The sequence below is a fragment of the Somniosus microcephalus genome, chromosome 15, assembly GCF_052327205.1.
Source record: "Somniosus microcephalus isolate GS21.2 chromosome 15, FLI_Smic_1.0, whole genome shotgun sequence".
Classification (NCBI taxonomy): domain Eukaryota; kingdom Metazoa; phylum Chordata; class Chondrichthyes; order Squaliformes; family Somniosidae; genus Somniosus; species Somniosus microcephalus.
The window spans coordinates 12,239,389-12,253,240 of NC_141001.1; the positions used below are offsets into that span (position 1 = coordinate 12,239,389).

A 13,852-nucleotide genomic window follows, 5' to 3' on the forward strand; every position below is an offset into this window, starting at 1 on the left:
GATGTCATTCGAGGGAGAGCGATAGGAGATTCTCCTGGTTTGAAACCTTACGTTTCAAAAAGAAATGAGCTCTCCGTCCAGGCAGGTTGTCTTCTTTGGGGACACCATGTCATCATTCCACCACCTCTGAGGGAACCTATACTGCAACAACTTCATACAGGCCACAGTGGGATGGTTCGGATGAAGGAAATGGCAAGAAGCTACTTCTGGTGGCCAGGTCTCGATGGGAATATTGAGGAGAAAGCCAAAACATGTTCCCCGTGTCAAAGGGTCCGGAATGTTCCACAGCTGGCAACCCTACACCCCTGGAATTGGCCTGCAGAAGTGTGGCAGCGCGTACATGTGGACTTCGCCGGTCCTTTCGAAGGGAAGATGTTTATGGTGGTTGTGGACGCTTGTAGCAAGTGGCCGGAGGTCGCTGTGATGAGGTCTACCACGGCAGAGAAAACAATTGAGAAACTTGGTGAGATGTTCAGCTGTTATGGCTCACCAGAACAACTCGTAAGTGACAACGGTCCACAATTTGTATCACAGGAGTTTGCAACCTTCCTGCATGTGAATGGTGTCCAACACATCAGGTCTGCGCCCTATCATCCCTCTACTAACGGCCAGGCAGAAAGGTTTGTGCAAACTTTGAAGCACGCCTTGAAGGCATCGCAAGGTCAGGGCTCAATCCACCAACGTCTGAACAGCTTCCTGTTGTCCTACAGGAACGAGCCGCATGCCACAACCAAAACTTCCCCCGCTTCGCTCATGATGAAGAGGCAGTTGCGGACAAGTTTTGACTTACTCAAACCTCCAAGGGCAGAACAGGTTGTCCATTGTCAACAACAAGCTCAAGTTGAAAAGAGAGAGAAAAGAGCCAAGGAGAGACGGTTTCATCCGGGAGAGCACATCCTAGCTCGAAACTACAACACTGGACCGAAATGGGTTCCTGCTACGGTGATCGCGCAGACGGGCCCTGTGTCTTACACGGTTGAGACTGCTGAGGACGTCGTCTGGAGAAGACACACAGATCAACTGTTGCTAGGAGCAGAGACAGCCACAGAGGCTCCAATGGCTGGTTGGCCTGAACTTTTTCTGGATGATACCGCAAACCAGCATCCTTTGCCACAGTGCTCTTCTCCAACACAGGAAGTCAAAGAGACTGTTCCACCTGTGCAAACTCCTGACTTTCAACTGACACAGGCACCTTCTCCATCCAGGCCTGTGTCAATGCCTACTGCTGTGGAAGCCAGCGATGACCGCCGGTATCCTGTCAGAGAGCGGCGGCCTCCAAGACGCTTGGATCTGTAGGCTTAGTGACTTACCCACAAGACTGGGGCAGAATAAACCCCAGGGTAAAGTCAGGGTTTGAAGCAGTCTACCTCTACCCTAGGTTCGTTGAGTGCATTGAAAGTAACTTACCTGTTGAGGAATAATGTGGACCTTCCATTTAAGAGGGGAGGAAATGTTATGTATTGTGTGTTCTATTGTGTATTCTCCTCCCACCTGTGGTGGCGCTGTCACAGGAGATAAATGGTTGGGTGTTCTCTGTTAAGTTTTAGCTCTCTTTGTTCGGAACTTTCCAGAACTTCCTTTCCTTCCAATAAAGCACTTCATGTTTGAATCTCTGAGTTCTGAGTCCTAAATTGTGTCTAGGTAGAAAGGTACTGACACAACAGGCATGATAGATATAGATTATAGATAGGCCATTATGACTGTCATGACCATTACTCACGGCTCTTGCAGGATGCAGGGCGGAGCAACCTTCTGGTGGTGCTGTTGTTGGCGGGAATGTCTGTGTGGTTGGTAGAGATAATGTGGTGCTTTCACATGGCTCCACATGCTTCACAATTTTACAGTTCATAGAACATAATGCATAAAAACACCAGCCGGCTTTGTCTGTGGAATTGTATACTATCTCCCCTGTAAAGAAATGCAAACGGAAATCATAAGTGGTAAGTTTTGACTGGTTACATTAATTCACTATTCAGTTAAAGGTTACACTGTCATTATTGCATTTTACTTGTTGCATCATGGGAGTTTTGATTGCAGGTTTGTGCCAAGAATTTCACACACAGCAAGTTGCAACTCTCACCTGTACTGTCTGTGAAGTGCTTCTCTTTCCACCGTCAGAAGAGAGATAAGATTGACAGTTCAGTTATTGGGGCAACTCCTGGACCTATCCTAGATGTCAGCTTGTCAAAAAATGAGTACATAAGTCTGGGCGGAGCTAAACAGACTGCCTTCCTGGGTGAGAGAGTGTTGATGGTGGGGTGTGGAATGTAAAGAAGAGATAAAAATAAAAACTACAACAATAAAAAAATCGATGAACAGGAAACAGATCCACAATAATTACAAGATAATTTGTTGATACACCAGTCTTGGCTTGTGAAGTTAAATGTTCAAAACAGACAGATTTCAAAAGGTGGAAAACTAGCGAGGGTGCTTCAAAGCTCTGTCTCTCCTATTTATTATTTATACATTAACAAACCTGCTTATACCTAACCCAAATTGTTGAGAACATAACTGGAGGCATTTAATAACTGATACACTTACCAGGTGACATTATTTGTCCATTGACATTGCAGAAGCAGGTTGTTGTTACTGGGGAGCTGGGAGTTATTGTTACTGTTGTAGACTCGGATGTGCTGGGTGTAGTGGTGGGTGCTGTGGTGGGTTCACATTTTCTGGGATACTTCAAAATTTCACAACTCTTAGTACACAGAGTGTAAATACAGAGGCCTAATTTTCCTGCAGAACTCACGATAACCTGCCCTGTAGGCAAAAGCAATAGCAATTAGTATTTAGGCATCTAATAGCAATTGTTCATTCAGAAATTATAGATGTAGACAACTGTGTCTCATATATTGACATTTAAACAACAAGAAAAAGGCTCTATGGTTAATATTTTAAAAAGTTACAGCTCAAGGAAATGGCGTTGGGCATGGAAATTACTACTGATGATATTAGCAGCTAAACATTTCATCATCTCAAATAACATTCTTAAATCTGCTATTTTAATGCTGCTGTTAATTTGTTTGATTGGGTTTGCGCTTGCTTTAGAAATGCAGACAGAACAATGTCCGAAGAGGTCAATAAGTATTCACCCGCTTGTATTGTCAGCAATGATATGAGACCATGCAATGTTCTTTTTGGGTTGTGTGCCTCAGATGTCCTCACCAGGCAAGTTTCTAATCTGACCTGTGATGATAAGCGTCCTCTTCAAATTGCACACAATACTGTGTGGATTGCCATTGAAATCACCAGAACAAACACATGTATGCATCTTAAACATGGCTTGAAAATGTGAGATGTCAACACAACACAGGTGACTGACAGACTGGGTAAAAGGGTGAGGTACGGAGGGTCCAAGAAAACAAAACATAAAAATGAACAAAAGAGAAAAAACAGGGGGACACTGAAACTGCTGTCATCCTTCTACAGCCAATAACAGTTTTCTGCCCAGAGGAACACATCACAGATCACAGATCACAGAAACCCCACAGTGCAGACAGAGGCCATTTTGGCCCATCGAGCCTGCACCGACACATATCCCACCCGATCCCCGTAACCCCGACACCAACACATATCCCACCCTATCCCCGTAACCCCACGTATTTAATCCCCCTAACACTAAGGGTCAATTTTTGTCATAGCCAATCAACCTAACCCGCACATCTTTGGACTGTGGGAGGAAACCGGAGCACCCGGAGAAAACCCACGCAAACACGGGGAGAATGTGCAAACTCCACACAGACAGTCACCCGAGGCCGGATTCGAACCCGGGTCCCTGGCGCTGTGAGGCAACAGTGCTAACCACTATGCCACCATGTCGCAACAAACCACAGATATTTGTGTGAGTGAATGAAGCAGATGAAAGGGCTGAAAATTCTCAGTGGTGGCAAAGTTGTCTAATTCATAGAATCTATCTTGAACAGGTAATAATTTTTTTGCTGGAATTGCCAACTACAGGCACCTACATTTTATATTGGAGTCTGCGTGATGTCTCTCCATTAACAATAGATTATCTTCCTGATGTTCAATGAGACACAGGGCAAAAAGCAGAGGTCAAAACTTAGGTGTAAACCTTCAGCATTTTGTGCTATTGGCACGTGAAAGTAAAAGCTGGAGGATTTCTTCACAGATGGGAGAGCAGGAAGTGTACGATTTAAAACAGCCCAGTTTCCGCTGCTCCCAAACATATAGAAGACAGCACTCTTTGGAAATTGCGGGGATCATTTGTTTCAATACAATTCATACTCTGAAGTTATACTGAATGATTTACAAAGACATCCACTTAATATAAACTATGTCATGGAACGGACTGGAGCTTCACTTCAATGAACTGATTCAATTATTGGAGTCAATTGTGATTCATATTAGATATTGCTCCCAAGTTTCTTGTGTGACTTTGATTGCATCAGATTGTTAATAACTGATACACTTACCAGGTGACAGTATGTGTCCATTGTCATTGCAGGAGCAGGTTGTTGTTGCTGTGGAGGTGGGAGTCATTGTTACTGTTGTAGACTCGGATGTGCTGGGCGTAGTGGTGGGTGCTGTGGTGGTTTCACACTTTCCCGTATAATTCAAAATTTCACAACTCTCAGTACATAGTGTGAAAATACACAAGCCTGATTTCCCTGCAGATCTCACGATAGCCTGCCCTGTAAGCAAATGCAATGGAAATAAGGATTTAGGCATCTAATAGCAATTCGTCATTCAGAAATTATAGATGTAGAGAACTGTGTCTCCTATATTGACATTTAAACAGTAAGAAAAAGGCTCTATTATTAATATTTAAGAATGTTACACCTCAAGGAAGTTGTGTTGGGCATGGAAATTACTACTGAGGATATTAGCAGCTAAACGTTTCATCATCTCATATAACACTCCCGAGGATGAGTTGCTACCGCGCCTGCGCAGGGCCTCGCATTCTGGGTCGGCCCGGGCAACCGCGAGAGTCCGGGTCACCGACGGAAATCTAAGATGGTGTCAAGATGGCGGCCGTGACGGTCCGGTGCTGAGATGGCTCTCCCTGCTTCGGGCGGTCAGCTCTCGCCGCTCGCTCCCGCAACCGGAGCGAGGTGCTCGGCGAGTCGGGCAGAGGCAGCGCAGCGCGGTGAGCAGCAGCAGCAGCCAAGCCGACCCGCTGGAGCACATCGGCCGGCAGCTCCTCGGCGGGAAGGAATTCCGACTGGGAGGGGGGAGCCGAGCATGGCGGCCAGAGGCCGACCCGCGAAGAGAGAGAAGTAGGCCCCGGGCCGTGGAGCCGGCGACAGTGAAGAGGAGGCCGAATTGGAGCATTCACATCCCGACGATGTGTTCGGCGAGTCGGGCGGAGGAGCGCAGCGCAACGAGCAGCAGCAGCAGACTCACGACACGCTGCAGCACGTCGGCCGGCAGCTCCATTTCGGGTAACTCACAGTCCAGATGGGAGGAGGGGAGCCGGGCATGGTGGCCAGAGCGGGAGAAGCAGGCCACCACACGTGTAGCCGGCAACAGTGAGGAGGAGACCGCGGTGAAGAGGAGGACGGAGAGGCTGAGGGACCGTGCTCCCACTGCCACGGGAAGCCATTGCATTGACTCTGAACGCGGTGCTGTATGTATAGCTGACGCGTCCCTACGGGGAACAAGCATTCCATTGTACTTGTTACATATGGCAAATAAATCTAAATCTAATCTAATCTAATCTAATCTAATCTAATCTAAATCTGCTATTTTAATGCTGCTGTTAATTTGTTTGATTGGGTTTGTGCTTGCTTTAGAAATGCCAAAAGAACAATGTCCGAAGAGGTCAATAAGTATTTGCCCGCTTGTATTATCAGCAATGATATGAGACCATGCAATGTTCCTTTTGAGTTGTGTGCCTCAGATGTCCTCACCAGGCAAGTTTCTAATCTGACCTGTGATGATAAGGGCCCTCTTCAAATTGCACACTATACTGTGGATTGCCATTAAAATCACCAGAACAACACTTGGATGCATCTTAAACACGGCTTGAAAATGTGAGATATCAACACAACACAGAAGGTGACTGACAGACCTGGTAAAAGGGTGAGGTACGGAGGGTCCAAGAAAACAAAACATAAAAATGAGCAAAACAGGGGGAGACTGAAACTGCTGTCATCCTTCTACAGCCAATAACAGTTTTCTGCCCAGAGGAACACATGGAGATGTTGGATGTCGCAACAAACCACAGATATTTCTGTGAGTGAATGAAGCGGATGAAAGGGCTGAAAATTCTCAGTGGTGGTAAAGTTGTCTAATTCATAGAATCTATTTTGAACAGGTGATAATTTTTTTTGCTGGAATTGCCAAGTACAGGCACCTACATTATATATTGGAGTCTGCACAATGTCTCTCCATTAACAGTAGATTATCTTCCTGATGTTCAATGAGACACAGGGCAAAAAGCAGTGGTCAAAACTTAGGTGTAAACCTTCAGCATTTTGTGCTATTGGCACGTGAAAGTAAAAGCTGGAGGATTTCTTCACAGATGGGAAGAGCAGGAAGTGTACGTTTTAAAACAGGCCAGTTTCCGCTGCTCCCAAACATATAGAAGACAGCACTCTTTGGGAAATGTGGGGATCATTGTTTCAATACAATTCATACTCTGAAGTTATACTGAATGATTTACAAAGACATCCACTTAATATAAACTCAGGGAACGGGCTGGAGCTTCACTTCAATGAACTGATTCAATTATTGTAGTCAATTGTGATTCATATTAGATATTGCTCCCAAGTTTCTTGTGTGACTTTGATTGCATCAGATTCTTAATAACTGATACACTTACCAGGTGACATTATTTGTCCATTGTCATTGCAGGAGCAGGTTGTTGTTGCTGTGGAGGTGGGAGTCATTGTTACTGTTGTAGATTCGGATGTGCTGGGCGTAGTGGTGGGTGCTGTGGTGGTTTCACATTTTCCCGTATAATTCAAAATTACACAACTCTCAGTACAAAGTGTGAAAATACAGAAGCCTGATTTCCCTGCAGATCTCACAATAGCCTGCCCTGTAAGCAAACGCAAAGGAAATGAGGATTTAGGCATCTAATAGCATTTCGTCATTCAGAATTTATAGATGTAGAGAACGGTGCCTCCTATATTTACATTTAAACAATAAGAAAAAGGCTCTATGATTAATATTTAAGAATGTTACACCTCTAGGAAGTTGTGTTGGGCATGGAAATTACTACTGACGATATTCGCAGCTAAACGTTTCATCATCTAATATAACATTCTTAAATCTGCTATTTTAATGCTGCTGTTAATTTGTTTGATTGGGTTTGTGCTTGCTTTAGAAATGCAGACAGAACAATGTCCGAAGAGGTCAATAAGTATTTGCCCACTTGTATTGTCAGCAATGATATGAGACCATGCAATGTTCCTTTTGGGTTGTGTGCCTCAGATGTCCTCACCAGGCAAGTTTCTAATCTGACCTGTGATGATAAGGGCCCTCTTCAAATTGCACACAATACTGTGGTTGCCATTAAAATCACCAGAACAACACTTGGATGCATCTTAAACACGGCTTGAAAATGGGAGATGTCAACACAACACACAAGGTGACTGACAGACCTGGTAAAAGGGTGAGGTACAGAGGGTCTAAGAAAACAAAACATTAAAATGAGCAAAACAGGGGGAGACTGAAACTGCTGTCATCCTTCTACAGCCAATAACAGTTTTCTGCCCAGAGGAACACATGGAGATGTTGAATGTCGCAACAAACCACAGATATTTGTGTGAGTGAATGAAGCAGGTGAAAGGGCTGAAAATTCTCAGTGTTTGCAAAGTTGTCTAATTCATAGAATCTATTTTGAACAGGTGATAATTTTTTTGCTGGAATTGCCAAGTACAGGCACCTACATTATATATTGGAGTCTGCGTGATGTCTCTCCATTAACATTAGATTATCTTCCTGATGTTCAATGAGACACAGGGCAAAAAGCAGAGGTCAAAACTTAGGTGTAAACCTTCAGCATTTTGTGCTATTGGCACGTGAATGTAAAAGCTGGAGGATTTCTTCACAGATGGGAAGAGCAGGAAGTGTACGATTTAAAACAGGCCAGTTTCCGCTGCTCCCAAACATATAGAAGACAGCACTCTTTGGAAATTGCAGGGATCATTAGTTTCAATACAATTCATGCTCTGAAGTTATATTGAATGATTTAGAAAGACATCCACTTAATATAAACTATGTCAGGGAACGGGCTGGAGCTTCACTTCAATGAACTGATTCAATTATTGTAGTCAATTGTGATTCATATTAGATATTGCTCCCAAGTTTCTTGTGTGACTTTGATTGCATCAGATTGTTAATAACTGATACACTTACCAGGTGACATTATGTGTCCATTGTCATTGCAGGAGCAGGTTGTTGTTGCTGTGGAGGTGGGAGTCATTGTTACTGTTGTAGACTCGGATGTGCTGGGCGTAGTGGTGGGTGCTGTGGTGGTTTCACATTTTCCCGTATAATTCAAAATTTTACAACTCTCAGTACATAGTGTGAAATTACAGAAGCCTGACTTCCCTGCAGATCTCACGATAGCCTGCCCTGTAAGCAAACGCAGTGGAAATGAGCATTTAGGCATCTAATAGCAATTCTTCATTCAGAAATTATAGATGTAGACAACTGTGTCTCATATATTGACATTTAAGCAATAAGAACAAGGCTCTATGGCTAATATTTAAGAATGTTACACCTCAAGGAAGTTGCGTTGGGCATGGAAATTACTACTGAGGATATTAGCAGCTAATCGTTTCATCATCTCATATAACACTCCCGAGGATGAGTCGCTACCGCGCCTGCGCAGGGCCTCGCATTCTGGGTCGGCCCGGGCAACCGCGAGAGTCCGGGTCACCGACGGAAATCTAAGATGGTGTCAAGATGGCGGCCGTGACGGTCCGGTGCTGAGATGGCTCTCCCTGCTTCGGGCGGTCAGCTCTCGCCGCTCGCTCCCGCAACCGGAGCGAGGTGCTCGGCGAGTCGGGCAGAGGCAGCGCAGCGCGGTGAGCAGCAGCAGCAGCCAAGCCGACCCGCTGGAGCACATCGGCCGGCAGCTCCTCGGCGGGAAGGAATTCCGACTGGGAGGGGGGAGCCGAGCATGGCGGCCAGAGGCCGACCCGCGAAGAGAGAGAAGTAGGCCCCGGGCCGTGGAGCCGGCGACGGTGAAGAGGAGGCCGAATTGGAGCATTCACATCCCGACGATGTGTTCGGCGAGTCGGGCGGAGGAGCGCAGCGCAACGAGCAGCAGCAGCAGACTCACGACACGCTGCAGCACGTCGGCCGGCAGCTCCATTTCGGGTAACTCGCAGTCCGGATGGGAGGAGGGGAGCCGGGCATGGTGGCCAGAGCGGGAGAAGCAGGCCACCACACGTGTAGCCGGCAACAGTGAGGATGAGACCGCGGTGAAGAGGAGGACGGAGAGGCTGAGGGACATCGTGCTCCCACTGCCACGGGAAGCCATTGCATTGACTCTGAACGCGGTGCTGTATGTATAGCTGACGCGTCCCTACGGGGAACAAGCATTCCATTGTACTTGTTACATATGGCAAATAAATCTAAATCTAATCAAATCTAATCTAATCTAAATCTGCTATTTTAATGCTGCTGTTAATTTGTTTGATTGGGTTTGTGCTTGCTTTAGAAATGCAGACAGAACAATGTCCGATGAGGTCAGTAAGTATTTGCCCACTTGTATTGTCAGCAATGATATGAGACCATGCAATGTTCCTTTTGATTTGTGTGCCTCAGATGTCCTCACCAGGCAAGTTTCTAATCTGACCTGTGATGATAAGGGCCCTCTTCAAATTGCACACAATACTGTGGATTGCCATTAAAATCACCAGGACAACACTTGGATGCATCTTAAACACGGCTTGAAAATGTGAGATATCAACACAACACAGAAGGTGACTGACAGACCTGGTAAAAGGGTGAGGTACGGAGGGTCCAAGAAAACAAAACATAAAAATGAGCAAAACAGGGGGAGACTGAAACTGCTGTCATCCTTCTACAGCCAATAACAGTTTTCTGCCCAGAGGAACACATGGAGATGTTGGATGTCGCAACAAACCACAGATATTTCTGTGAGTGAATGAAGCGGATGAAAGGGCTGAAAATTCTCAGTGGTGGTAAAGTTGTCTAATTCATAGAATCTATTTTGAACAGGTGATAATTTTTTTTGCTGGAATTGCCAAATACAGGCACCTACATTATATATTGGAGTCTGCGCAATGTCTCTCCATTAACAGTAGATTATCTTCCTGATGTTCAATGAGACACAGGGCAAAAAGCATTGGTCAAAACTTAGGTGTAAACCTTCAGCATTTTGTGCTATTGGCACGTGAAAGTAAAAGCTGGAGGATTTCTTCACAGATGGGAAGAGCAGGAAGTGTACGTTTTAAAACAGGCCAGTTTCCGCTGCTCCCAAACATATAGAAGACATGACACTCTTTGGAAAATGTGGGGATCATTGTTTCAATACAATTCATACTCTGAAGTTATACTGAATGATTTACAAAGGCATCCACTTAATATAAACTCAGGAAACGTGCTGGAGCTTCACTTCAATGAACTGATTCAATTATTGTAGTCAATTGTGATTCATATTAGATATTGCTCCCAAGTTTCTTGTGTGACGTTGATTGCATCAGATTGTTAATAACTGATACACTTACCAGGTGACATTATTTGTCCATTGGCATTGCAGGAGCAGGTTGTTGTTGCTGTGGAGGTGGGAGTCACTGTTACTGTTGTAGACTCGGATGTGCTGGGCGTAGTGGTGGGTGCTGTGGTGGTTTCACATTTTCCCGTATAATTCAAAATTACACAACTCTCAGTACATAGTGTGAAATTACACAAGCCTGATTTCCCTGCAGATCTCACGATAGCCTGCCCTGTAAGCAAACGCAAAGGAAATGAGGATTTAGGCATCCAGTAGCATTTCGTCATTCAGAATTTATAGATGTAGAGAACTGTGCCTCCTATATTTACATTTAAACAATAAGAAAAAGGCTCTATGATTAATATTTAAGAATGTTACACCTCAAGGAAGTTGTGTTGGGCATGGAAATTACTACTGACGATATTCGCAGCTAAACGTTTCATCATCTAATATAACATTCTTAAATCTGCTATTTTAATGCTGCTGTTAATTTGTTTGATTGGGTTTGTGCTTGCTTTAGAAATGCAGACAGAACAATGTCCGAAGAGGTCAATAAGTATTTGCCCACTTCTATTGTCAGCAATGATATGAGACCATGCAATGTTCCTTTTGGGTTGTGTGCCTCAGATGTCCTCACCAGGCAAGTTTCTAATCTGACCTGTGATGATAAGCGCCCTCTTCAAATTGCACACAATAGTGTGGATTGCCATTAAAAATACCAGAACAACACTTGGATGCATCTTAAACACGGCTTGAAAATGTGAGATATCAACACAACACAGAAGGTGACTGACAGACCTGGTAAAAGGGTGAGGTACGGAGGGTCCAAGAAAACAAAACATAAAAATGAGCAAATCAGGGGGAGACTGAAACTGCTGTCATCCTTCTACAGCCAATAACAGTTTTCTGCCCAGAGGAACACATGGAGATGTTGGATGTCGCAACAAACCACAGATATTTCTGTGAGTGAATGAAGCGGATGAAAGGGCTGAAAATTCTCAGTGGTGGTAAAGTTGTCTAATTCATAGAATCTATTTTGAACAGGTGATAATTTTTTTGCTGGAATTACCAAGTACAGGCACCTACATTATATATTGGAGTCTGCGTGATGTCTCTCCATTAACAGTAGATTATCTTCCTGATGTTCAATGAGACACAGGGCAAAAAGCAGTGGTCAAAACTTAGGTGTAAACCTTCAGCATTTTGTGCTATTGGCACGTGAAAGTAAAAGCTGGAGGATTTCTTCACAGATGGGAAGAGCAGGAAGTGTACGTTTTAAAACAGGCCAGTTTCCGCTGCTCCCAAACATATAGAAGACATGACACTCTTTGGAAAATGTGGGGATCATTGTTTCAATACAATTCATACTCTGAAGTTATACTGAATGATTTACAAAGGCATCCACTTAATATAAACTCAGGGAACGGGCTGGAGCTTCACTTCAATGACCTGATTCAATTATTGTAGTCAATTGTGATTCATATTAGATATTGCTCCCAAGTTTCTTGTGTGACTTTGATTGCATCAGATTGTTAATAACTGATACACTTACCAGGTGACATTATTTGTCCATTGTCATTGCAGGAGCAGGTTGTTGTTGCTGTGGAGGTGGGAGTCATTGTTACTGTTGTAGATTCGGATGTGCTGGGCGTAGTGGTGGGTGCTGTGGTGGTTTCACATTTTCCCGTATAATTCAAAATTACACAACTCTCAGTACAAAGTGTGAAAATACAGAAGCCTGATTTCCCTGCAGATCTCACGATAGCCTGCCCTGTAAGCAAACGCAAAGGAAATGAGGATTTAGGCATCCAGTAGCATTTCGTCATTCAGAATTTATAGATGTAGAGAACTGTGCCTCCTATATTTACATTTAAACAGTAAGAAAAAGGCTCTATGATTAATATTTAAGAATGTTACACCTCAAGGAAGTTGTGTTGGGCATGGAAATTACTACTGACGATATTCGCAGCTAAACGTTTCATCATCTAATATAACATTCTTAAATCTGCTATTTTAATGCTGCTGTTAATTTGTTTGATTGGGTTTGTGCTTGCTTTAGAAATGCAGACAGAACAATGTCCGAAGAGGTCAATAAGTATTTGCCCACTTCTATTGTCAGCAATGATATGAGACCATGCAATGTTCCTTTTGGGTTGTGTGCCTCAGATGTCCTCACTAGGCAAGTTTCTAATCTGACCTGTGATGATAAGGGCCCTCTTCAAATTGCACACAATAGTGTGGATTGCCATTAAAATCACCAGAACAACACTTGGATGCATCTTAAACACGGCTTGAAAATGTGAGATGTCAACACAACACACAAGGTGACTGACAGACCTGGTAAAAGGGTGAGGTACAGAGGGTCCAAGAAAACAAAACATTAAAATGAGCAAAACAGGGGGAGACTGAAACTGCTGTCATCCTTCTACAGCCAATAACAGTTTTCTGCCCAGAGGAACACATGGAGATGTTGGATGTCGCAACAAACCACAGATATTTGTGTGAGTGAATGAAGCAGATGAAAGGGCTGAAAATTCTCAGTGTTTGCAAAGTTGTCTAATTCATAGAATCTATTTTGAACAGGTGATAATTTTTTTGCTGGAATTGCCAAGTACAGGCACCTACATTATATATTGGAGTCTGCGTGATGTCTCTCCATTAACATTAGATTATCTTCCTGATGTTCAATGAGACACAGGGCAAAAAGCAGAGGTCAAAACTTAGGTGTAAACCTTCAGCATTTTGTGCTATTGGCACGTGAATGTAAAAGCTGGAGGATTTCTTCACAGATGGGAAGAGCAGGAAGTGTACGATTTAAAACAGGCCAGTTTCCGCTGCTCCCAAACATATAGAAGACAGCACTCTTTGGAAATTGCAGGGATCATTAGTTTCAATACAATTCATGCTCTGAAGTTATATTGAATGATTTACAAAGACATCCACTTAATATAAACTATGTCAGGGAACGGGCTGGAGCTTCACTTCAATGAACTGATTCAATTATTGTAGTCAATTGTGAATCATATTAGATATTGCTCCCAAGTTTCTTGTGTGACTTTGATTGCATCAGATTGTTAATAACTGATACACTTACCAGGTGACATTATTTGTCCATTGTCATTGCAGGAGCAGGTTGTTGTTGCTGTGGAGGTGGGAGTCATTGTTACTGTTGTAGACTCGGATGTGCTGGGCGTA

At 43.9% G+C, this 13,852-nt stretch overlaps 1 protein-coding gene across 1 annotated transcript in view; it reads right to left on the reverse strand.

Annotated features, from left to right (window-relative positions):
• LOC147106544 (intestinal mucin-like protein) overlaps positions 1 to 4,647 on the reverse strand; it is a 118,828-nt gene extending 114,181 nt beyond the window's left edge. The window contains exons 1-3 of the mRNA XM_086007496.1: positions 4,434 to 4,647; positions 2,542 to 2,760; positions 1,721 to 1,908 (exon numbers count right to left, since the gene is read on the reverse strand). Coding sequence (XP_085863622.1) covers positions 1,721 to 1,908; positions 2,542 to 2,760; positions 4,434 to 4,500 — 474 coding nt within the window. The 5' untranslated portion in view covers positions 4,501 to 4,647. The remainder of the gene's footprint in view (positions 1 to 1,720; positions 1,909 to 2,541; positions 2,761 to 4,433) is intronic.
• Between the last annotated feature and the right edge of the window lie 9,205 nt (positions 4,648 to 13,852).